This window comes from Ochotona princeps, chromosome 5, assembly GCF_030435755.1.
Source record: "Ochotona princeps isolate mOchPri1 chromosome 5, mOchPri1.hap1, whole genome shotgun sequence".
NCBI lineage: Eukaryota > Metazoa > Chordata > Mammalia > Lagomorpha > Ochotonidae > Ochotona > Ochotona princeps.
In genome coordinates this window covers 52254613-52277143 of record NC_080836.1, presented here as the reverse complement: position 1 = coordinate 52277143, position 22531 = coordinate 52254613, and the positions used below count along the sequence as shown (strand labels likewise).

The 22531-nt window shown below is 48.6% G+C and overlaps 1 protein-coding gene across 3 annotated transcripts in view; it reads right to left on the bottom strand.

The window, feature by feature from the left end:
- Nucleotides 1-22531, bottom strand: part of ITGA6 (integrin subunit alpha 6) — an 82236-nt gene that overhangs the window by 42088 nt on the left and 17617 nt on the right. For all 3 annotated transcript variants that reach the window (XM_004577058.2, XM_004577059.3, XM_004577060.2), the window contains exon 2: nucleotides 750-874. In XM_004577058.2, coding sequence (XP_004577115.1) covers nucleotides 750-874 — 125 coding nt within the window. The remainder of the gene's footprint in view (nucleotides 1-749; nucleotides 875-22531) is intronic.

Sequence of the window (22531 nt, the reverse complement as noted above, 5' to 3'; positions counted from 1 at the left end):
AACTTTATCCATGATGCAGGGAGGGGGTTTGGGATATTTATAGCCTTTTTCTCAACTGTTTTGATACCGAGTGAGAACTTCAAGTTGCAATATACACACAGGACAATGAATTTAGTTAAGAGCCTCTTATAGAAGCTCAGTGCAACACTAGGGGGCAGTATTAACACACCAGAAAGTTTAAGAAGCAGCATTGCAAGGATGCTGGCAAAACATTCCAACCCAGTATGGCTGAGAAAGTATTTTCCAGGCCAATACCCAGCAGCCAAAGCTGATGCAGCTAAGAGGCCCTTTCTTCAAGAATAAATGCTCAAACCCCCTTTCTTTCATCACACAAATGGCAAGCAGGGTGCAAAGGAGCATAGGCAGACTGGCCAAGGGAATACGAGGGTAGAAGCATGTACTATCAGGGCCGGTGTCATGGAAAGCGGTTCCCATAGAGGTGACAGTTGGAGTTCTGGCTGCTCCAATTGCAATCCAGCTCCTTGCTAATGTGCCTGGGATAGGCAGTGAACGATGCCCCAAACGTCCGGGTTCCTGACAGCCATGTAAGATACCTGAATGGAGTTTCAGGCTCTTCATTCCAGCCTAGGACCGCTCTGATGGTTGCAGCCATTTGGTGAGCAAGTCAGTGGCTGGAAGATCGATCTTTCCCTTTGTTCCTCTAGCTTCCTCCATCCCTCCCTTCTACTTGTGCCAGGCTCCTATCAACCCTTCTCTCCCAGAAAAAAAAAAAACAAAAACAAACATACCATCATTATCAAATTCAATGCGAGTACAAGGTCCCCTAGAGGTGATGTCACAGCTGTACAGACCTCCGGTTCTGTTGGCTCTCTGCAGAGGCAGGGCTACTGCCCGTGGGGCTCCCACAAGCAACCTGCAGATGAAACAGAGCGTGGAGATTGGAATTGAAGGTACTTTTAACAAAAAACACAGACAAGCCAAAGGCCTCCAGAATTACACTGTATAAAGATGTCCACTAATTATTCAGCAGCCCAAGCATTGAGGGGGAACCCAGGTGGGGTCCCAGAATGAATACAACACACTCCCACGGGAGCAAGAACAGAAGAATGACAGAAGGAAGGGAGTACCCATCTCGCCTAGGGTCAGCACTCCTCGCTGAGCACGGTCCCAGCATCTGACAAAGACATGACACGGAGCTCAAGAGACAAAAGCGCTACTTCTAACACTGGGAAGAAAATGTTCATGTTATATGTCATAAGCCTTAGAACAGCCATTTCTAGCACTGTGCCTTTCTATTTTCCATGGGTACATTGACCACATCTTAGGCCCTAAGCTCAGGTGAAATGGCTTCAGGAAAAGCTCATGGAAAAATTAATTAAAAAATAATGTGAATTTTTCATGAATATTTTGAAGCCTCCTCATATACTTACATAGAGCCTAAACTCTGACGATAAGCATTTGGCACGGCAGTGAAGACCGTGTTTGGGATGGCTACCTCCTATCCTGGAGTGCCTGGTTCCAGTTCCAGCTCCGTTTCCAATTCCAGCTTCCAGCTAATAATGCACACTCTAGGGGAACAGCAGGTGCTTGGGTCAAGTGTTTAAGTGCTTAGGTCCCTGCCACGCACATGGGAGACCTCTATTGAGTTCTGGGCTCCTGGATTCCATCTGGCTGAATCCCACCTGCCAGGAAGATATTTAGGGAAAGAACCAGCAGATAGATCTCTTACTGCTTTTGAATTGAAATGAAAAAAATGCAGCTTTAAAATTTAAAAATAAACAAAATACTTTATCCTAGAAGGTAGAAAAAGTTGACCTGAGCTGCAATTCTGCTGAATTACTCCCTTTTACAACCTTGGGCTCCTTCCAAGTTCCTTCTCCCACCCCGTGTCCGTTTTAGCGGGATATAACTGACAAGCAGATATGGAGTACATTTACGGCATGCAACTTGATTGTTTTCTGAACCTATTTTGACTTCTTGGCATCCCCGTATCATTTCAGACAAGTGCCTACACTGCGTCTAGTCCAGCTCCCACAAAGGACCTGGGGGGTGACTCAGAAGTGATGGATGCAAGGTCCAGTAATCCTCCCCACACCCCTCACAGTTTCCCAGTGTCATAGCCAGAGGGGCTCCTGCTCAACACCTCTGCCTCCTGCTGGGTTCCTTGGCTCCTGTCTCTCCATCGTCCCTGACAAGAACCGCCTAAGACTAGCCAGCCAGGAACAGACTAGGGTGGGGAGGACAAACACAGAGCTAAAGCCACACATTGCCAACACCGAACAGAAGCCACTCCCAGCCTCAGAAACCTACCCCTGGCAGGTGCAGACATCAAACAGATACACAGGATCCTGACAGCCCCTCAGCAGCAGCCCTCTGCAGCAACAGCAGGAGAGGACGCATTCCAAGAAAGGATACCACATCTTTGTACAACCAAGGCCTAATGTGGCTGGTCTAACAGGAGGAACACGCCCTGGGAAAGCAGAGAGGGAGCCAGACGGTTTCCAGCGAGAGACACAGAAGAAGAGGTGGCTGTGGAGGGACCACACATCCAGGTACTGTTCCTGTTCCTCCTCCCAGGCTGCTAGCCACTCATCAAAGTAAGCCTCCACGTTCACCTTATGCTGGAATGATGCGGCACCTGCCAGGACAGAGAGTGGACACGGAGCCACAGAGGGCGCAGGGCAGCAGCCTTGGTGCTGGAAGTATCTCTTGCTGCAGGGCAGGGGCAATCCTGGGGCTGCTGGGATCCTCCAGAGCAGCCCCCTCAAGTGCCCTAGAGGTGAACTAGCCTGGACCACAGGATGGACCTGAGCTGGTAACAGGGCCAGAACTGGGTGGGAGGAGAAGCGAATGCACCCTGGAAGGTAGCAGTTGATGGCTCCAATGCTTGGGGGCACTTGATCTTATAAATCCAGTTTGAATTATGGGCTTCTGGTTCCAACCTGGCCCAGTTCTGGCAGATATGGGCATTTGGAGTATGAACCAGCAGATGGTGGAAGATCTGCCTGTCTGTCCATCTGTCTTTATCTCTGCCTTTTAAGTAAAAGGAAAATAAAAACATATTAAAATAAATAAATCAAGGGCAGAAGCTCACATCTCATACCCAAGTCCTGACTCGCTCCCTATTCCAGCTCCCTGCAAGCGCACATCCTGGGAGGCAGCAGTGATGCTCCAGCACTCAGTCCCAGCCACCCCAGGGAAGACCTGCATTTAATTCTACAATTCGCTTTGGCCTCATCTTGGCTGCTGCAGGAATTTTGGAAACAAGCCAGCAGGTGGGAGCTTGCTCTAAGTTGGTAAATAAAAATAAAAGGTCTAGAAACCAGCAGTGTGGGATACATAAAGCAGGTTAAACTGCCACTTGCAGTGCCAGCATCCCTATGTGGTCCCGTGCGAGTCCCAGCTGCTCCATTTCAGATCTAACTCCCTGCTATGCCTGGGAAAGCAAAGATGGCTTAAGTCCTTGGGTCCTTGCACCCATGTGGGAGAACCTGATGAAGTTCCAGGCACCTGGCTTTTCCCTGGTTCAGCCCTGACCACTGCAGCCATTTTGAGAGAAGATCTCTGGCTCACCCTCCTGTTATCTGACTTTCAAATAAAGAGATCGATCTGTAAAATATAAGTAAAAGTTCTTAGGAAACAAAACCCCAGAATGGGGTAGCCCAGATGAAATGGGAACCTCACGAATGACAGGGAAGCAAGCCAGTGTTGCACACCACAACAGACTGGGGGTGCAGGAAGAATCCAAGCACTCCCTCAGGGCTGGGTGGGGCCGGGTGGGGTCTTGTAAAGATAACAGAGGAACTGTCTTCTCTAACCACTTCCTCCTCTCCCTCACACCTCAGGAGGCTCCAGAGCCCCTAAGGCAGGCAGACAGCCGGCTTAGTTCCTGTTTATCCCACTTTTCATTCCTTACCCCATTAACTGGTTCATCAAGAGCCTCCAGGAAGGAATGAGCAATTATCCCCACCCTTCAGACTCTGCCCTGGGGGAACTTGACCCATGAGCAGGTCACTAAACCAGAGGAGGTGTCACAGGCACTGTGAGGACACCAGCTGCCCAAGGAGAAAGGATGTCACCAGGAGGTGACAGCTGAGTGGGCCGACCAAGGGCATGGCACGGCAGAGACTTAGGAAAGGGGCCAGAACAAACCATGGAGTGGGTACCCCCTGGTGCATCAAAATGGGGGTCTGTGCTCTAGGTTACGCCACTTTTTCTGCCTCTTGGACCCAAGTGTAACCAGTGCTCCTAGGTTTTCTGTGGCTTAAAAAGCACAGTCTTTCAGAGTGTGTGGGCTTCCAGTTACCCCATTCTACTCTACCTGCTCCCTTAGGCCCAGCAGCCACCAGCTGTGGGACAAGGCAGGAGGCACATAAGTCTCACATGGACTGGCTGGATAGGGCTGGAGTGACAAAATGGAGTGACAAAAATGCCTTGCCAACCTCTTGCAAATAAAAGGTCCTGCCAAGACAGCTATTGCTGACGAAAGCAATCACACCCAATAGAAACAGCAGAGAGACTTGAGGGGAAAAAAAGGCATCAAATTTGAGAACTCCACAAAGGTAGTATGCACAAAGGAAGTACGCACAAGTGCAAGGAGAATGGCCCAGCATCATCCTCGTTCTCCCCAGGATCCATATAGGCGGAAGAGCACAGACCAAACAGCAGAGGGCGCCCCTGCTCTGGCCTCATCTGCTCCCAGAGTCCTGGGCTTGTAAGGCAGTGTTATCTGAGAGAACACTGTGACCCCATTCAGTAAGTCCGCAGCTGGAATCCTCAAGGTTAAGTTCCCCTCTCTGGTTCAGGAAATAGGAAGGCTCTTCAATTCTGCTTAGAACTGGCCTGAAAGGCAGGAGGCCACATGCTGTGGGGCTGAGGTTATGGCTGACAGGAACAAACAGAAAAGGTGAAACAGTACCAGGTATAAACTGCCAGGGCCCACCTATTTCTGGGAGCTGGTCTGAGCTGTGTGGTACACGGCTGGCTCCTGAGGTGGCAGGGAGGATGCAGGTATGGTAGCAGTGGCAGCAGGGGCACTATACCGTGGGGGACCCCCAGCCCATACCAGAATCCAGTTCTGCTCAAATCCTATTTTCTTCACTTTCTTCTCAGCACCCTTTGATGCCAAGCGCCAAGCCCTGGGGACACTCCCAGCAACCAGGCGGGCAGTGGTCACCGCCATTTCCAAGCAAATCCAAACTACAGTAACAGCTCCGACATTCAGAGTGCCAGGAGAGGTGGCCTGGGGGAAGTGGAGAAAATCGATGGAACTAACTCCCAAGTCAAGGGCAAAAACTGGCTTCCACCCAAGATCGATTCAGACGCCGAAACGTACAGCAAAATCCACCTGCCGCAGCACCAATGGCCGAGCTCCTCTCTGAGCTCTGTTTAAAGGTGCTTGGAAAGCAAAGCTGCTGGAGGATTCCAACATACCAGAAACCCATGTTGAAAGGACAAGATCAAAAAGTTGCAAAACCGCTGTCATTGTTTTGAAAGAGACCTGAAAACAGTAAAATCCAAGATAAAAGTCTAAGCCTACAAGATGGGCAAGTAACCCAGGACCCAAAAGAAATTTGGGTCTTTGGAGTCCAGAAAAGACCACAGAGATGCTGGACCCACTGCTACAGTATTCACTACAAAGTCATTTCAAGGTTCTTCAAGGAAAGCCATACCTTCCAGTCCTCCAAGGAGAGCTGGTAAACTTGCACAACACCGTCCAGCAAAAGTACTCGACACTGGGACGCTTTTCAAACTTTAGGGCCAATAGCCGCTCTGCTTCCTTGTCCTTGGCAGTAAGTCACTTCCTCAAGGATTAAAGAGTCTGCCTCTAGGTATACACTGGGTCCCAGAAAGGTAAAAAACGGCTTCACTAGAACAAGCATTCTATTATTGCTCAACTTAAAACAGCCTCCTTAGCTTGTCTAAATTAGGACTTTAAAAATCAGAAGATGGCATTGGTTTGGCAATTGTGTCATTCCTACTTTTTTTTTTTTAACTTTATTCATTCACTTAAAGACAAAATGATGTAGAGAAAGCTCTTCTGTACACTGGTGTACTCCTCAAATGCCCCTCAACCATCAGGTCTGGGCCAGACCAAAGTCAAGAGCAGCCAGGACCCCAGCACTTGGGGTCCTGGTCTTTCACTTCCTCTCAAACACTCTCAGCAGGTTGCTGGCTGGGAAGCAGAGCTCCTGGACCTGGAACCAGCAGCCTGAAGGGGAACGCTTGCAGTGCATGCTACGACTGAATCCAGTGTGCCACAGCACCGGCTTCCGGCCCCTACATTTACCAAATCAGTGCTGAATTTCTGTTGTGGTAAGTACAAATAAGAAATCAAAAAGAACCAACGGTAGGAAGCAAGAGAGTTCAACATTTCACTCTAAACCTCACCCTCGGGTCAAAACTCTTAGGTTTTTTTTTTTTTTATTCTAGATTTACTTCTCTTTAATTCCAGGTTATTATAAACTTGATATTGCTGTGGCTCCTCCAAATTTAGATTTATGTCAAAGGCAGAGACAGAGAGAAAGCTCTCCCACCTGCTGGCTCACTCCCCAGATGCTGGCAACAGCATTGGCTGGCCATGCTGAAGCTGCAAGCTGGGAGCTCCAATTGTTTTGAGCATTTGGGCCATCCTCCACTGCCTTCCAGAGCACACTGGCAAGAAGCTGGAAACAGGAGCGGAACTGGGACATAAACTCAGGTACTCTGACCTGGGATGTGGCTGTCACAAAGGATGTCTTAATCACCAGGCCACCTGTTCATCCCTGATTTACCTGCTTTAGGCAATAACCGTTGGCCTCACAACCTTGAAAAGGGAAGAATTTAAACTACCTGCTACTTTCTGTTTCATTTTAAAAATAAACTACATTTAGGTTTTCAGTTTATTTCTGGGGGTGCTCTTTGGGTAGCCATTGCTACCCAAAGCTGTTGCTTGTTCTCATCATGTGCCCGATGACCCTTGCCGTGCTTGTCCTGCTGTCGTATGAAGTAAGGTCCATTTCTGGCTTGGTCTCACCCCCAGCAGGGATTAACCTGGCAGGGCCTGCACACTCCAGGGCCTCACTGCAGGCTGAGTGGGCAAGCAAATGGGAAGTCAGCCTGCAAATCACGTTTCAGATGCCAGAATGAGCAAGAATGAATTGTTGGGGGGCTAGCATACACTACAGGAGCTTGCCTTTCTGCCTGTTTTTACTGTCCTGCCTCTGTAAGAATCCAGTCTTTCAACTTTGTGCACCTGAATCAACTGGTCCTTCAGAAAACCTACACATCAACATTCCCCATTCCTTTTCCAAAGTGCTACAGACAGGAGGGTGTGAAAAGGCAGCCAACTATTATCCCGGGAGAGGCAAGGCACAGTGGTGTCACTGGATTGCAGATCCCTCCTGGCCCTTAGCTCTCTCCCCCACCACCTTGCCCATTGCTTCCTGGTCAGGGACAAAGCGTGCCCTGCTTCTCCCCATTGCCTCACACAGACCCCAGCCCGTGGCTTCTGCCCCAGTCAGCCATAAGCCAGAGCCCACCTGCTTCTTGCCTTTCTGCAATCTTTCAGCCATAGCAGAGCCTGGCGGCAAACCTGTGCACCTGCTCTGTCACCTGGGGTCAGGAACCAAATTTCAGTCACTCCAGAAATGATCAGATTTTCATCCTAGCCTGCCTTCCCCGTAGTCTGATAACGCAATGCCTCTCTTGCCACTACAACTACATTGACTCTCATCACAGTGGCCCTCGCATGCCGGGTCTGCCTTACATACCATGTATACCTAAGCAAAAGAAAACAAGGAATCGTGAGGGGATTCCAAAAAAGCCTTTCTGCTCAATTTGTCTATTTAAACTTTTATGAATGGAGAGAAAGTGGTTCAACATTTGATCATCCACTTCATAAAAACATTTCATCATGGTATACTAAACATTCGCTGAAAATGATTTTGTTCTTGTTTCATGAAGCCATGGAAATGTAACTCTGTATGCTTCTTTGACATGGCTTCATCAGACAGCAATGCTCAACCCAGTTTTCCAGGACATTTTAAAACTTCTAACATCTAAGACTTGTCAAAGTCTGAGAATCAGAACAAGTGTCTGCTGTGTGGCGAGGCCGCTGTGTGGGACATCCACAACCCATTACCATAGGGCTCAGGTTTGAATCCTAGCTCTGCTAACGCAGCAGGTGATGGACAGTTCAAGTACCTGGTCCCCGCCACACAGTCAGAGACCCTGACGCCTGGCTCCGGCTTGGCCCAGCCCAAGTTGCTGCAGGCATTTGGGGGAGTGAACCAAATAGCTAGATGACGTCCTTGCCTTTCAAAAGGGAAAATCCTGAGCAATTAATACAGAATGTAGGCCTCCTTCTTTCTGTCTCCTGAAATGTACTGGGGCAAGTATGGTGTGGTGGGTTAGGCAGAACTGGATCTGAAGGTTCAAGTGAGAATTCCACCTCTACTTTTATGTCAGCTTCCTGAAGATACACAACCCGGGCAGGCGGCTCATGTTGGCCGAAGCTTCAGTCTGTGCTGCCCGCATGGGATACCCAGGTGGGGCTCCTGGCTGCTGAGGCCTGGCCTGGTTGTTGTGGACGTTTGGAAGAGTGAACTGACAGAAGGTCTTTCTCTTTCTGTCATTTTGCTTTTTCAAATCAGTAATATATTTTGATTTAAAGGATTTTAAAACCAAATTTAGTCTCTAATAGTATCCGCAATTTAAGTTGACTCAATAAATACAATCTAATAATCAGGTCAGCATTGTGGTTCAGAAGGTTAAGCCTCTGTCTGCAGTGTTGGCATCCCATACAGCCGCAGTTTTGAGTCCCACTTTGAATCCAGCCCCCTGCTAATGTACATGGGAAAGCAGCTGAAGACGGCCTAAGTCCTTGGGCCTCTCTGCATCCATGTGGGAAACCAGGAAGAAGCTCCAGGCTCCTGGCTTCAGCCTGGCCCAGGCCCCGCTGTTGGTTGTACTGTGCACTGAACCAGCAGATGGAAGACCCTCTTTGTAACTCTGTCTTACAAATAAATAAAAATCTTTTAAAATAAAATAATCAGAAGGGCAGCGCTCAAAACAGTTTTGCAAGGACTCAAAATACAAGGACAAACAGTTTTGGGATTAAAAAAAAAAACTTGCTTTATACTCAGCGGTATAAAGAAAACAGACCCCTGTATCAGCAAGCTGTCTTTTGTGGGCAAAAGACCCCTGGGACAAGCCCCCCTATTTCTGTGAGCCTCCTCCTCCCACTGAAAGCTGTGTAGGGTCATCCTATGAAATGGTTAATGCTTCGAGGCCTTGGTTAGGCTGCCCACACAGTCAGCTTTGTCCCCTACTGTCCCGGCTCACACCTGTTGTTTCAAAGCCTAACATTCATCCCCCGCCCTTCACTCAAAAATGTTCCATTCGGGAAGATGAATGATGAAGACTCCCCAGCGCAGCGGAAGCACTCGGCAGCTCCACGCGTGCCGTGGCAGCTGTGGACTTGCGGTTGGAGAGTCCCAGGCAGCCCACGTTGAATGGACCACCTGAGGCAGGTTTGTCTGGTCACCACAGCCACCCGGCCTCATGAGAACCCTTGCCTTCCCCCAGTTCCACCCTCCAGGGATCCCCAACAGAAGCTCTGGCCCTTCTCTGGGTTTGCTCCCCAGGGACCAGGGCTTAAGGGGTCATCCGCACCCACCCACCACCGCCAGGCTACCCTCAGCACGGCACATTCCCCCTCTCGACTGCTGAGGAGTTCTACTTCAGCTCTTCCCTGTAAAATGACAGATCCTCCTTCCCTGCCTTCCGCTCCGGCAAGGGGAAGAGGAATTAACACTTGCTCTGCCCTGCCCTCCCCACCTAGCACCCCTGCTAGCCTGCCTCTTACAGAGCAGGGGCGTGCCTCCCCTCCCTTGGAACTAGAGAATCAGTCCTGATAACAAGAAAATATCCACACAAGGCTGTGTGTGAGTGTGTAGAATTGCTAGTAAATCATTCATATAACATAAAACGACTGTTCTATTTTAGTAACAGACCCACCATACACCTGAGAACTCTGCACTCATCATCTTATTCGGCTCAGTGAGCCGTGCATGAACAGGTATTATTCTCACAGCCCTCTTTGGTCATTTCTGTAGAATCATTTCCAAACTAACTAAAAGGGAAAGTAGTGGCTAAAGCTCTCCATCTCCCTACAAGCAGTCTGGCGGCAGCTTCTTCTTCTTCTTCTTCTTCTTTTGTATTTATTTTTATTGGAAAGTCACATATACACAGAGGAGGAAAAACAGAGTAATCCCCAAGTGACCGCAACAGCTGGAGCTAAGCCAATTCGAAGCCAAGAGCCTGGAGCTTCTTCCAGTTCCCCCATGTGGGTGCAGGGTCCCAAGGTTTTGGGCCATCCTCAGTTGCTTTTCCAGGCCACAAAGCAGGGAGCTGGATGGGAAGCGGGGCTGCTGGGATTAGAACCGGCACTCATGGGATCCTGGCACGTGCAAGACAAGGACTTTAGCCACTAGGCTCCTGTGCTGGGCCTGCAGTCTGGCTTTTTTTTCAGGCAGAAGTCCTAGATGTTCACATCTCTTCAGCAGTGTTCCCAGGGGCACAGGTTTGGTCATGAACTTGCCACCCTGGCAGGCCTTCTGCTCAGGGCAGAGCTGAGAGGCATCTGGAGTGAGCTGGAGTGAGGGCCTGTGTGTATGTCCAGCCAACCATTTCTCCCCAGGGACCTAGCATCACCCTATGGCCACCACCAGCAGCAGGAAGTGGTCAGGGCCTCTGCCCTGCATGTGGTAAACAGAAGACCAGAGGTCATGAGTGCCAAATTGTGCCGGTTTTCTCCTTCTCCTGCTCCAATTTACCATATACTCAGTTGTTGGAAACTCACATTTTCATATCTGCTAACTGTTTAAGTCCAAAGTCCGACTCAGGCCTTCCTGGCCTTTCCAGGAGTTGCCTGATGAGAACTGGTCTCCCTACCCTTTTCCAGCTTTGGATGTGGCCTGCTTTTTCTTGCCGCCTGGCCTGTCTTCCCCCGGCAAGCCACAAGCCCAGCATCTTCAAACCTCTTGCCTGCCTCTTCCCCACCCTGGGGACCTCTATGATTGCACAAGGCCTGCCTGGATAATTTCCCTGATTTTCAGGCCAGTTGAGTAGTAGCCTGAATTCCCCTTTTGCCTCTTAACCTAACAGGTGCACAGCTCTGGGCGACTTTGCCACAGGCATCATTGTCTACCACAGCAAGAAACCTAAGGCCTCTCATTATGCACATTAAAACTGTGCTCAGACGCCAAGCACTTGCAGTTTAATGGTGACCTTGGTAAAAAAAAAAAAAAAAAAAAAAAATTTTTCATTTTTAAACATTGACTTTATTGGAAAGGCAGACAGATTTCCCATTCACTGGTTCACTCCCCACAAATGTGCACAACAGCCAGAGCTGGGCAAGGACAAAGCCAGGAAGCCCAGAACTGCATCTGGGTCTCCATGTGGATGGCAAGGACTCCAGTGCTGGGCCATCAGTTGCTGCATTCCAAGGGTGTGAATTAGCAGGAAGCCGGATCAGAAGTAGAGAAGCCAGGATACGAATCAGACACTTCAATATTGAATGAGGATGTCCCAAACAACAACATAACCACTACACCAAACACCAGCCCCAGTAAAAGCACTGCAGGTATAGTATTTCCAAAGAGCACACCTGAGTTAACCCTCTCCCCGTCACTCTCTCCTGGCTGCCCCGTTGGGCTTCCTTCACACCTCTCTCCTCCCACCAGCTGCTTCCTGGCTCAGGATCTTCTCTCCCTGGAATCCTCCCAGGCATCCTTCAGATTTCTGCTTCAATCCCTTTCTCCCAGCGCCGCCCCAACCAGGCCAAACCCCACAATTGTAGTTTCACACTGATCTTCCCTCTGCAGCGAGGGCCACAGTTAATGATGTCACTCTGCCTCCCTCCTCCCAGGCCCGGTCAGCATGTCAGCTCCACGCAGCAGGGCCACAGCAGTTCTGCATCCCCCAGCACCCACTCAGGCCTGGCATGTAAACAACACTCAGTGAGCAAGCAGCCAGGTTCCACAACTCAAAGACAAAGCTTTGCGTGATTTTAATAATTTCAACACGATAGTTTCTGGACACCTCCAGCTTCCCTGCTAGCACATACCCTGGGGGGGGGAGCATTGGTCAGGGCATGGGCTCCTGCCACCTGGATGGCCCAACACTGGCCCCTGTGGGCATTTAGGGTGTGAGCCAGCATGTGGAAGCCTCATCTTACTTGAGTATCTTTCTCTCTACCTTCTCATACAAATGTAAAAGCCAGCCCAACTCCAGCCATTGCAGCCATCTGGGGGAGATCTGAAGCAGCAGGTGAAAGAGCTTTTATCTCTGTCTTCCCTCCCTCTCTATATATAATTTTTCTTTTCAAATAAATCATTTTTCTTAAAAATTGAGACACTTCAAATATTCACTCCTTTCCAGAAGTAAACAGGTCCTCAAAAAGTGGAGGAAAATAGTGCGGCCTTCCCCTACTCTCCGTCAGGAAACCAAAGGTCCTGCCAATTTAACCTTTCAAAAAGAACTGCATGCTATTTGAACTGTAATTTTTTTTAAAAGTACGTAAAAATAAAATTAATGTAGTGTTGCATTAAATAGACAAGTTTTTTTTTCTTTTAAAAATTATTATTCACTTCTTTTCGTTCAGTTGCAAAGCAGAGATACAGGGATGAAGAGGGTCATAGTGAGATCTTCTCTCCCACTATTCACTCCCCAGACGCCTGCAAAGGTCAAGCAGAAGCCAGGATGCCCAGAACTTTTTCTCCCCTGCTGTGAGTGGCAAGGGCCTAAGGACCTGAACCATCACCTCTGCTTCCAAAAATGTGCATTAGCTGGAAAGGAAAGTTCAGCTAGGACTTGAACCTGCCACTGTAGTATAGTATGTGGGCATCCCAAGCAGTGTCTTAACTGCTGTGCCAAAAGCTTGCTCCTTGTAAAGTGTTCCCTGCATACCTTGGAGTAACAGTGACACAGAAAGGAACCTTTTAAGCCCCTGCTCATCCACACAGCAAACATTTCCACAGCTTCTTGCAGGATGACTGGGCCTTCCTCCCCACCTTAGCTGCACTTTGTCAATGAGCCCATGGTTCTCATCCTCAACCACTCCTACTGACTAATGCATTCCTAAGAGAAATGCAAAAGAAACAGGTTTCTGACAAGGCAATGCTTTAGCAACATCTTGGCCTTAGGGCAATTTCTACCCCCCAAAACTTACACCACATTGGAGAAACCAGAGCAGTGGCTGAGAGATTTCAAAAGGTAGATAGCTCTAAGCCAAGAAAACGCCCTTCTCCATAGCCAACCAGACAAAACCAACTCCAAAATGAACTCAAAGGAGAAAAAACTTAAGAAACTTCAACCTAAACTTTGTTCCTGGTGTTACGCATGTTGAGTAATACTGACACGTTTACCTTTATTTGGAAGGCAGGGAGACAGAGACCTCCCAACTGCTGCTGTGCACTCCTCCTAAGGCCTGTAACAGCCCAGTTTGGGTGAGGCCAAATCAGGGAGCCAGGTACTCAATCCCATGTAGGTGGCAGGGGCCCAACTCACTGAGTCACCACTGCAGCCTCCCAGGGCGCACATTAACAGGAATCTGGGATGTTTAAAAGGGCCAGGAGTTGAACCCAAACACTCCAATGAAATGTAGGTGTCCTAGGCAGTGTCTTACATGCTATGCCAAATGCCACCCCCTTTATGTCTTTGAAGGACTTCACTCAACCCACTGTGGAGTTCTCAAATGTTTATTTTCACATGAAAACATGAGAGGGTCACATTATTTACAGGGCATCATGTGGGGCTTGTCCCCTGATGCTGCAACCTCACCATAGCTGCTTCTTCCCCACTCTGCGGCCCACCTGAACTCCAGCCTGACTTGATATGAGAAGGAGTCCTCTTCCCCAGGCTCTCTTTTTGCACTTTCACTGTGAGGAGGTGCTGTCCACTCTGCCAAGAGCACCTACTAGTCCTCAATTCCTCCCTCATGTCCATGCAACATCACCTGCACTCACAAAACCTGATCCCGTTGTGACAGGCTGGCTGCCTGGCAATGCACACCACTTTGACTCCCTGGAAGAGTTCAGGAGCCCAACTTGATCTCACCAGAGTTTCTAATGCCAAGAGATAAGGAAGAAGGTCCAAAGAAGACCTCCAATGATCAAAACAGCTGCCATGCCAAACAAAAAGAATCCGAAGGCCAGGATTGCTGGACAACAAAACAGACTTCATTCCATCTTTGTCCTATATCTGATCACAACATTTGGGAGAAAAGCCTCACAATGTCACATTCTGGCACAATCTTCGTAACTAAACCACCTAGGTACAGATGTAGGGAGGGGAAGACTAACACACACATCCCCTCAGGAACTTGAGACTTCAAAATACAGTACTTTCCACCATTAGAGGCTAGAAGAGTGGCACCAACTCTTAGACTATGATGCATTTGCAGCAGTTCAAGGCCGATGATGGCATGGCGGCCACCTTGAGGCCAGGGGTCAACCACAGCCCTGGGCACAGTGAGGAGGAAGTGTTAGCAACAAAAGCACCTCATCAGAGGAGCTGCAGGGACAGAGCTTCAAATGGAAACTCCAGTAGGGGACCACTCAGTGCCCACTCTAACTCTTTCTCCCCAGAGAGCCAGTCATCCTACATTGCTTGTCTATGCAAGGTTACAAACTGTGCCCATGATGGTCACTCCTCTTTTGTCCCTTGTTATGCCTTGAACAAAATGGGTTCAAACTCCTACAGACTTTGAAATTCCTGTCTCATGGGGACAGCCCATGGGTTGACCTGATTCTGTTACGGTGTCCAGGATGTGGCGCACTGTGTGTCCTCAGGTCCTTGGGGCTAATTTTCAGAAGACGGCTCTCCCGCACAGTCACCCTGCCCCTGGCTCATCATCCTGAGATGTCCCTCCACTGTGCCCAGCCTCTCCAGAGGCCTGACCCATGGCCTGATTTTTGCACTGTGAACCTCCCAAACACCAAACCTCCTTTCTTCTGGTCTTTTGGTCATAGTGATGAAAAACTGATTGATACAGACAACCAAAAAAATACTTCTACCGTGGGCTCAGTGCCCTGGTGTCAGAGGAATCAGGTCCAAGAGCCTCTGGGACTTCCTGTGACAGGTTCAGTCCGGTCTCAAATCCCATCCACCAGAACACCAGACCCACAGGGAAGGAAAGAGCGCAAGGCCATGTTCCCCTCACTCAGCACTTGCAGATTGTCTCCACCCAACCTCAGACCCCCTCCCTCATCTCCATCCACTCACCCTGACTCTCAGAACAGCTTTTTTAGCCCAGGTCTGGCCTGGAACTCTGCATTGAGGACAGGCAAATGAGAACCCTGAATGGAAACATCTAGAAGGTACTCATCTCAAACCTAAAATAATCTACCAAGTGCTCTGTGCTGGATCCTGACACCTGGTGTGTTCCTGGTTCATGGGACAGGCCGGGGCCCTGCCAGTTGGCTGCAGCTGGATCTAGCTTAGCACATAACCCCACTCCTACTGCCTCAGGGTATGGGGATCCACTTGACATGCTTCTGCCCCTAAGTCCCAGGTGCATTACACTCTAGGCAATCCTGGATTTTCCCACCTCTTTTCTTCTGTCTTATGACACCTCCTGTGGCCTTAAGGCAGATGTTTCTCACACATCAGGTTCCCCTCCCCAACAGGTAGGCAACTCCATCTTAGGAGGCAGAACTTGAGGCTCAGACTTTTTTGATGACCTGAAACGGACAAGCCCAGTGGGTCCTTGCTGTGACCCATACTCCTCACACTGCAGCTCAGAGCCATGCCCCAGCCACCTAGCGCCATGAGCTCTGTTTGCTTTCTGAGGACACACAGACCTTGGTATCCATGCTCACATGCTTCCTGCCATCTCACCCCATCCCCCAACCCACAAAAACTGCCAACTCCAGCTCACCCAACTGGCCTTCCAGAAACCTGTCCAAGTTGTACCCACTACAATGTAAACTTCCTGGACCCCTTCTCCCTAATTCTTCCTCCTCTACCTAATTAGGTTACAAACTCCCTGAGGGCAGGAATCTGGTCTCCCCTTTCACCTCTCTACCTTTTATATATATATATATGTATATATAACCACAAGGGTAATTTAGCCAAGAAAAACCAAACCCTACCTAACTCTACTAACTGGCAGATCCAGTTGGGCAAGTCTGAGTCAAGTAACCTTCAAGGTGGAAGAAATCTATTCCTCTGCCAGCCTGGGGTTCCATGGGTACACAGAAAGCTGATTAAAAGGCTCTCTTTTGTCCATGAACTATAAACCTCACACTCTACAAACTAGATTTCTAATAACTTCCAAGAAATAATAAAACACAGCCTACTGTACCCACGCTTTAGGGTAAACAAGTTACCGCTGTTAATAAAGCAAGGGCAACTATCGTTTCCCAGGTTCTGCTAATGTGTGCCATGCTCTTATCTTAGGCACTCTGCTATGAGTTCATTAAGAAGCTGACACTATTTACTGACACCCGTTTTACAAATAGGCAAGTTCTGAAGGTTCAAATGACCTGCCCAAGCTCACACAGCTGGTGAGCTGTGCCCAGCAACCCTGGCCTTCCAGACAGACCCAGCTCCAAACCACAACACCAACAGTCTCATTCCTGCTTGAGCTAATGATCACATCACTAACAAACCTGGATTTATCCACTGGGAGCTTCATCTTACAACACCACAGTTGGCTGCAATTAAAGCCTGTTAAATGCTTTGAGATCTATACCACAGGAGCCTCAAGAGTGCCTATTGCCTTTATCTGGATTACAAGACCAGTAATTTTGTCCTGGCCATCCCAAAATTGCACAAGTAGCTTCCTTTCGACCCCCTTGAAAGAGTGTGCTGGATCTAAACCTGATGGCAGCACTCCTGGAACGGTGGGGGGTTCCAGCTCTTACTTGATATAACATCAGTGCAGGTGTGACCCTAAGAATGAGGGAGCTCAGGTAATACGGGAACATCCAAGGCAGACCGTGTCTTCTTATTAACCCATGACACTTGACTCCGGCTCAGAAATCTCAACTGCACGCCAGGGAATCTGAGGGAGTGGGTGAGGTATGTGAATTCACAGCCATCAATGCAAGGGGGATCAGATCAGCCAAACGGAAGGGAAGAACAGGGAATTCTTATCCCTGGCATTGGATTTCTGCTGTGACCTTGGTTCATCAACATCTGCTCTTATCTCCCAACAGGAAGGATTTCAACATTCTCAAGGGGAAAACATGATACACACCAGCAAGGTTAAAAAAAAAATCACGGTATCACCAACCTACATCTCTAATAGCCAAGAACTCCACTTTAAATTTCAACAGAAATTTACACAGCACAAGCAGAAATACATAACCAGCTTGTCTTAAAATTTTAATTATTAGCTGAAAAAGGTTTTGCTGCTGACCAAGCAACTCACAGCCAAAGGGTTACAATAAAAACGCCACTGTCTACTGGGGCAAGAAAGGAAAAAGGAAAGTTCAAGTGGTACCCATGGTCTCCAAGCAACCCTTTTCTTTCAGTTTCACAAAGGAGCTGCCAGATCTTGTCAAGCGTGGCCTTTAGTCCCTTCCTGTTCTGCAGGATTAGACACATGACTTTGCAGTGGCCAGGTCACTCCTCTCCTCCCAATCTCTACTGAATTTTGCCTTCAAGGAGTCATGTCCAAGAAGCTTGTCCACTGGGCTCCCAACCCATCCGCTCTTCCCTGACCCTCACAGTACCTGGTGCACAGTCGATGCTTGGTTCATCTCAGTGAAGCCAATGGAACTCGAAGGATAATTAATTCACCATCACTTTTCAACATTTAAAATCTGAGTAGACTGTGATCAAACACCTTCTATATACATACATATATATATATTAAATTTTATTTCACTCATTTGAGATGCAAAGAAGGAGAGCACACTCAAGGACTCCAGCAGGCCTGAATAGGTTGGGGAGGGGTGGGGAAGTGGAAAGACGCAAACCAGTTTTCTCATATGGGAGACAGCCAAGAACCCCACCACCTGAGCCATCACTGATGCTCTCCAGGCACTGTATTAACAGGAAGCTGGAGTCAGACACAGGAGACAGAAATGGTACTCAGAAAGGGATGGGCACTCTAATCTGTGTCTTACCTGCTAGGACAAATGCCCATGGCCAGGCAGGTTTTCATATGCCAAGTATACCAAGCATCAATGTTGTTGATGCTAACATCAGACAAATAGGAAAATACAGGAGGTACTCATTTTGCAATAGCTGTTACCAAATAAATAATGTACAAAAGAAAAAGTGACTTTCAAGGAGACCTATCAGGAAAGGAAACATTTATTGAGCTCATGCCCGGCAGGTCACCAAATCCACTCTCTTCTCCCCCTGGCTTACAATACCCAAAGCTGTCAATGTTTAAAAAGGAGATTAATATAATCACATGGTTACGTTCTAGGTGAGAAAAAAAGTGAAGGAACAGGCAAGGTGGCAGCTGTGCCAGCCTGCTGGCTGCCACCCAGTGTGGCTTCCCCCTTCTCCCATAGAAAAAGGTGCTTCAGACCACCCAGCTAGCCAGGCTTTCTACCTGGGTGGTCCACACAGCTCAGCCCTGCCCACCTGATATTGCTGCCCCCAAGAACACACTTTAGACGATAGAATGCATGCGTCCCTGGCTATCTTCCTTCTTGTCCCTTTCTCCCCCTGCCTAGAATGTGGGGGTCACCATCTAGGATTATGGGACTGAGGCTCCCATGGTGGAGCAGCAAGAAAATGAATCCTGGGTGCTAAACCTTTAGATCAATTATCTAAACGTTTCCAAACATGCAAGACAAAAACAAAACAAAACAACGCTCAAGAGGAAAAGCCGCACAAATAAAAAAGGAACACAATTTTAAAGTCTATATAAGCATTTATGAATCAAGTCATATGGGTAAACATCTTCTTGATTAACTACTCTGCTCTCAGGTCATTTAAACAATTGTTAGGGTCTGGTATTGGCTTGGGAATCAATTACCCAGCACAGATGGTGGTCGCGGTACTAAAGCAGGTCCCGGAGGGCTCCTATTGTGTTAGGGACATCTCCCATTCAGTTGCTGGGTTATCGGGAGGAAGTATGTGATGGATATAGTGGGTTCCTATGAAGAGAGAGCCATGGCAATGAAAGGAGACTCTGAGGAGAATTGGGAGCAAAGTCATTTCCTGACTAGAATGGAGCAATTTCAGTATTTTACCAACCAGCACTGCTTCCTTCACTGGTAGATACTGGATCAGTCCTCCTTGGGGCTGTTATTACTGGGATAATAAGGGGCAGGCTTTCACTAGCTATCACCTCACAACAGAGCAGCAGGCAAAAACCAATGAGAGGGGCCCCGCTCAGTAGCCTAGCAGCCAAAATCCTCACCTTGCATGCCTGGGATCCCACATGGGTGTAATTCCAGCAGCCCTGCTTCCCATCCAGCTCCCTTCTTATGGCCTGGGAAAACAGTAGAGAATGGCCCAAAGCCTTGGGACCCTGCACCCTCATGTGAGACCTGGAAGAAGACCCGGGCTTCTGGCTTCAGATCAGCTTAGCTGCAGCCGTTGAGCCACTTTGAAAGTACTCTTTCTCTCCTTCTCTCTGTATATCTGACTTTCCAATAAAAACAAAATAAATCTTAAAAATAGAAAACAAGAAATACAGAATTATCAAAGAACTGGTGAGCCCAAGTCCTACTGGACCAGTGAAAACCTGTTAGCTGGATTATTAATAAGGGTAATCCGAAACACTTCTATGTAAATTTTCTCACAGGATGTTACAAGAATCAAATGAAATAATGTCAAATAATTTGATAAGCTCTGACCACAGTGATGAAGTGAACTTACACATTCTAACAAGTCATTCTAATGTTTTTTTAAGAGCTATCTTGGACAGTAATTTATCAATTATTGCAGAAGCAGGGCCCATCTTCTCAAAATTCCTGCAATGTCTGGAACTGGGACAGGACCAACGTTAGGAGCCTGGAATTCAATCCCGGTGTCCAAGATGTGTAGCAGGAACCCAACTATTTGAGCCATCACTGCTGCCTTTCAGTTTCTCAATACAAGGAGCAGAGCCAGGAATTGAACTTATGGGAGTCAAATTCCAGTGTGAAATGCAGGTATCTCAAGTGGTGGTGTCTTACTCACTTGGCCAAATATCTGTCCACATTCTAATTTTAATCATACATTTTACCAAGTGTAGGTACAGGTGGGATACAAACACCTAACAATCAGAAATCCATTAGCTTGGGGCTATGGGGGCTAAGACCACCCTCTCTAAATTGTTCACAAGATCTTGGTCTGTGTGAGCCAGGGACGCTAAGCCACAGCATCTAAGGCAGGGGCCAAGACAGGTGAGGGGCTGTGCCAAGCTTAGTCAGAACAACCACTGGCATGCGCGCAATCTACGGCTGTGAACAGGTCCGAATGGGGAGCTAAGGGAAGACCCTAGCTGGGTTGAGGTTCCCATCAAGGAGCTCGGGGCTGGAATGGGGGCTGCGTTCTGATCAGGATACGGTTGTAGTCTCCCTTGGCACACATGTGGATTGGGACTGGACAAACCAAGCTGGGCTAGACTCCAACACCATCTTGTGCTCTGGAGGACCAGGACAGATGTGGGACAGACTAGGCTAGGTCTGAGCCCCTACTGAGCCATTTGTGAGCTGTATGTGGGTATGGACAAGCCATGGCTGGGCTGAAACATCCAACAGCAAGAACCAGATTGGGCTGAGGGCCAGTCAGGGAAGGCCACTGTTCCTACTAGGACAGGAGGTGAACTGAGTAGGGCTGGCTCATGGACCCACTGGTATGCATGAAATCTGGCATTGGGAGAGGTCCTGATGGAGGAACCTGGGCAACTCCTCTGGCAGGACATAGACCCTGCAGGCAAGTGCAAGAAGCATGATGGGAAGCAGCCCAGACCAGGCCATGGAAAGTTTCCCACTGGCATACATTTGGCATGGGTCAGAGGCAGACCAGGCTGAACCAGTTCACATTACCCACTGGCGAATCTGAGCACCAGAACAGAGTGTGTCGAGTCAGATTTGGTCACAACAAAAACCAGTGCACATTACGGAATGCCAAGGTGAGGTGAACTGTACCGGATGTGACCGCAGCACCCAACCAGCACACATGAGAACCAGGAAGGGAAGGGGCGGAGCCGGCAGGGGGAATATGAAGGAGGTGTTCCCCTGCTGGACAGCTACTCCCACTGGAGAGCATGAGCTGGGATGGGGGCAGATCAGACTAGGCAGGGCTATAACACCTGTGGGCCTCATGTGGACTAGATCAGGGAAAAGCCAGGCTGGGCTCATTGTTCCTACTGGTGCAAGCATAAATTAGAGTGGGTGAGGGTTGTTTTGGCTTAGCCACAGCATCAGTTGGCAGAAGCTGGCACTGGGGGCTAATTCTGTCAAGTTACACTGCAGAACCACCAGGAGAGTGCATAATCCAGGAGTGGGAGTGGCCTACAAGGGAAATAGTGGGCTCCTCCCTCTTGGGTCACCACTCCCACTGGAGGGCACAAAAACCAGGACAGGGGCGGGGGTGGCTAGATAGAAAGGTACCCAACAGCATGTGTGCGGGCCGGACAGTAGAGCAGATTGGTTTGAACTAGGCTTCAATGTCCACTGACATGTATGAGAGCTGAATGGGATGTGGGACAGGATGGACTAGTCTGCTACACATACTGGCAAACCAGGGTAACGGGCGGGCCTGGTGGGGGTTATTGTGGGTTGCTCCAACTAGGCTGCAGCTCCCACTGGTTTATGTGAAGGCCGAGTGTATGCTGGGCAGAATCAGGCTGGACTGCAACACCCATTGGTTCCAGTGGAAGACAGTGCTGGAAACAGAACCAACCCCGCAATTGCAACCACCAGCTGATTGGGGCAATGGACTGCACTGGGCCCTGTGCTTGCAAGTACACACAAGAATCTGATCTGGGTTCACCTCAGACAAAATTTCTTTAGGGATCTCCCCAGTCGAAATGCCAGACTCAGAACCCTAACCATGAAAAGACAGGGAACAGAACAAGTCCATCAACTTATCCCAGCCATATTTTGGCAGTGAAAAACTGGGCAAACATAGACTGCAAGATGGACTATGTCAATCAGAGCATTCCTCAGCGACCTCATCGTGCTTGGAATGGCGAGACTGGCAACAATTCATAACTGTTGAACTATCAAAACCACTTGAGCAAGACTCTCAGAGCATGCCCCACATCAGGGACCTGGGTGGGGCTTCTCCCTTTACCTCCCCCTTTAGCTCAGATATAGAAAAAAAAAGTGGAAATAATAGTCCTACCCACTTTCCTGTAACCCTTGAATCTTTGTGCCCTGATTAACTATGTAAAGATTGCCAAAAATTAAAAAATGTATACAGCAACAAAATAAAAGATCTTACCAACCCTGGGGGTTGGGGGAGAGTAGCCTATACTACCATCACCTGGTGAGAGAGGCAGAGAGGGTAGCCAAAGCCAGGGCCCCTAGGTAGCAACACTGGGCTGGATCTCAACTAGGAATTGATCTACTTCTGGTAGAATGAGAGAGCCAAGTTCCTAAGCGCAGTATGGCTTAGCAGCAAC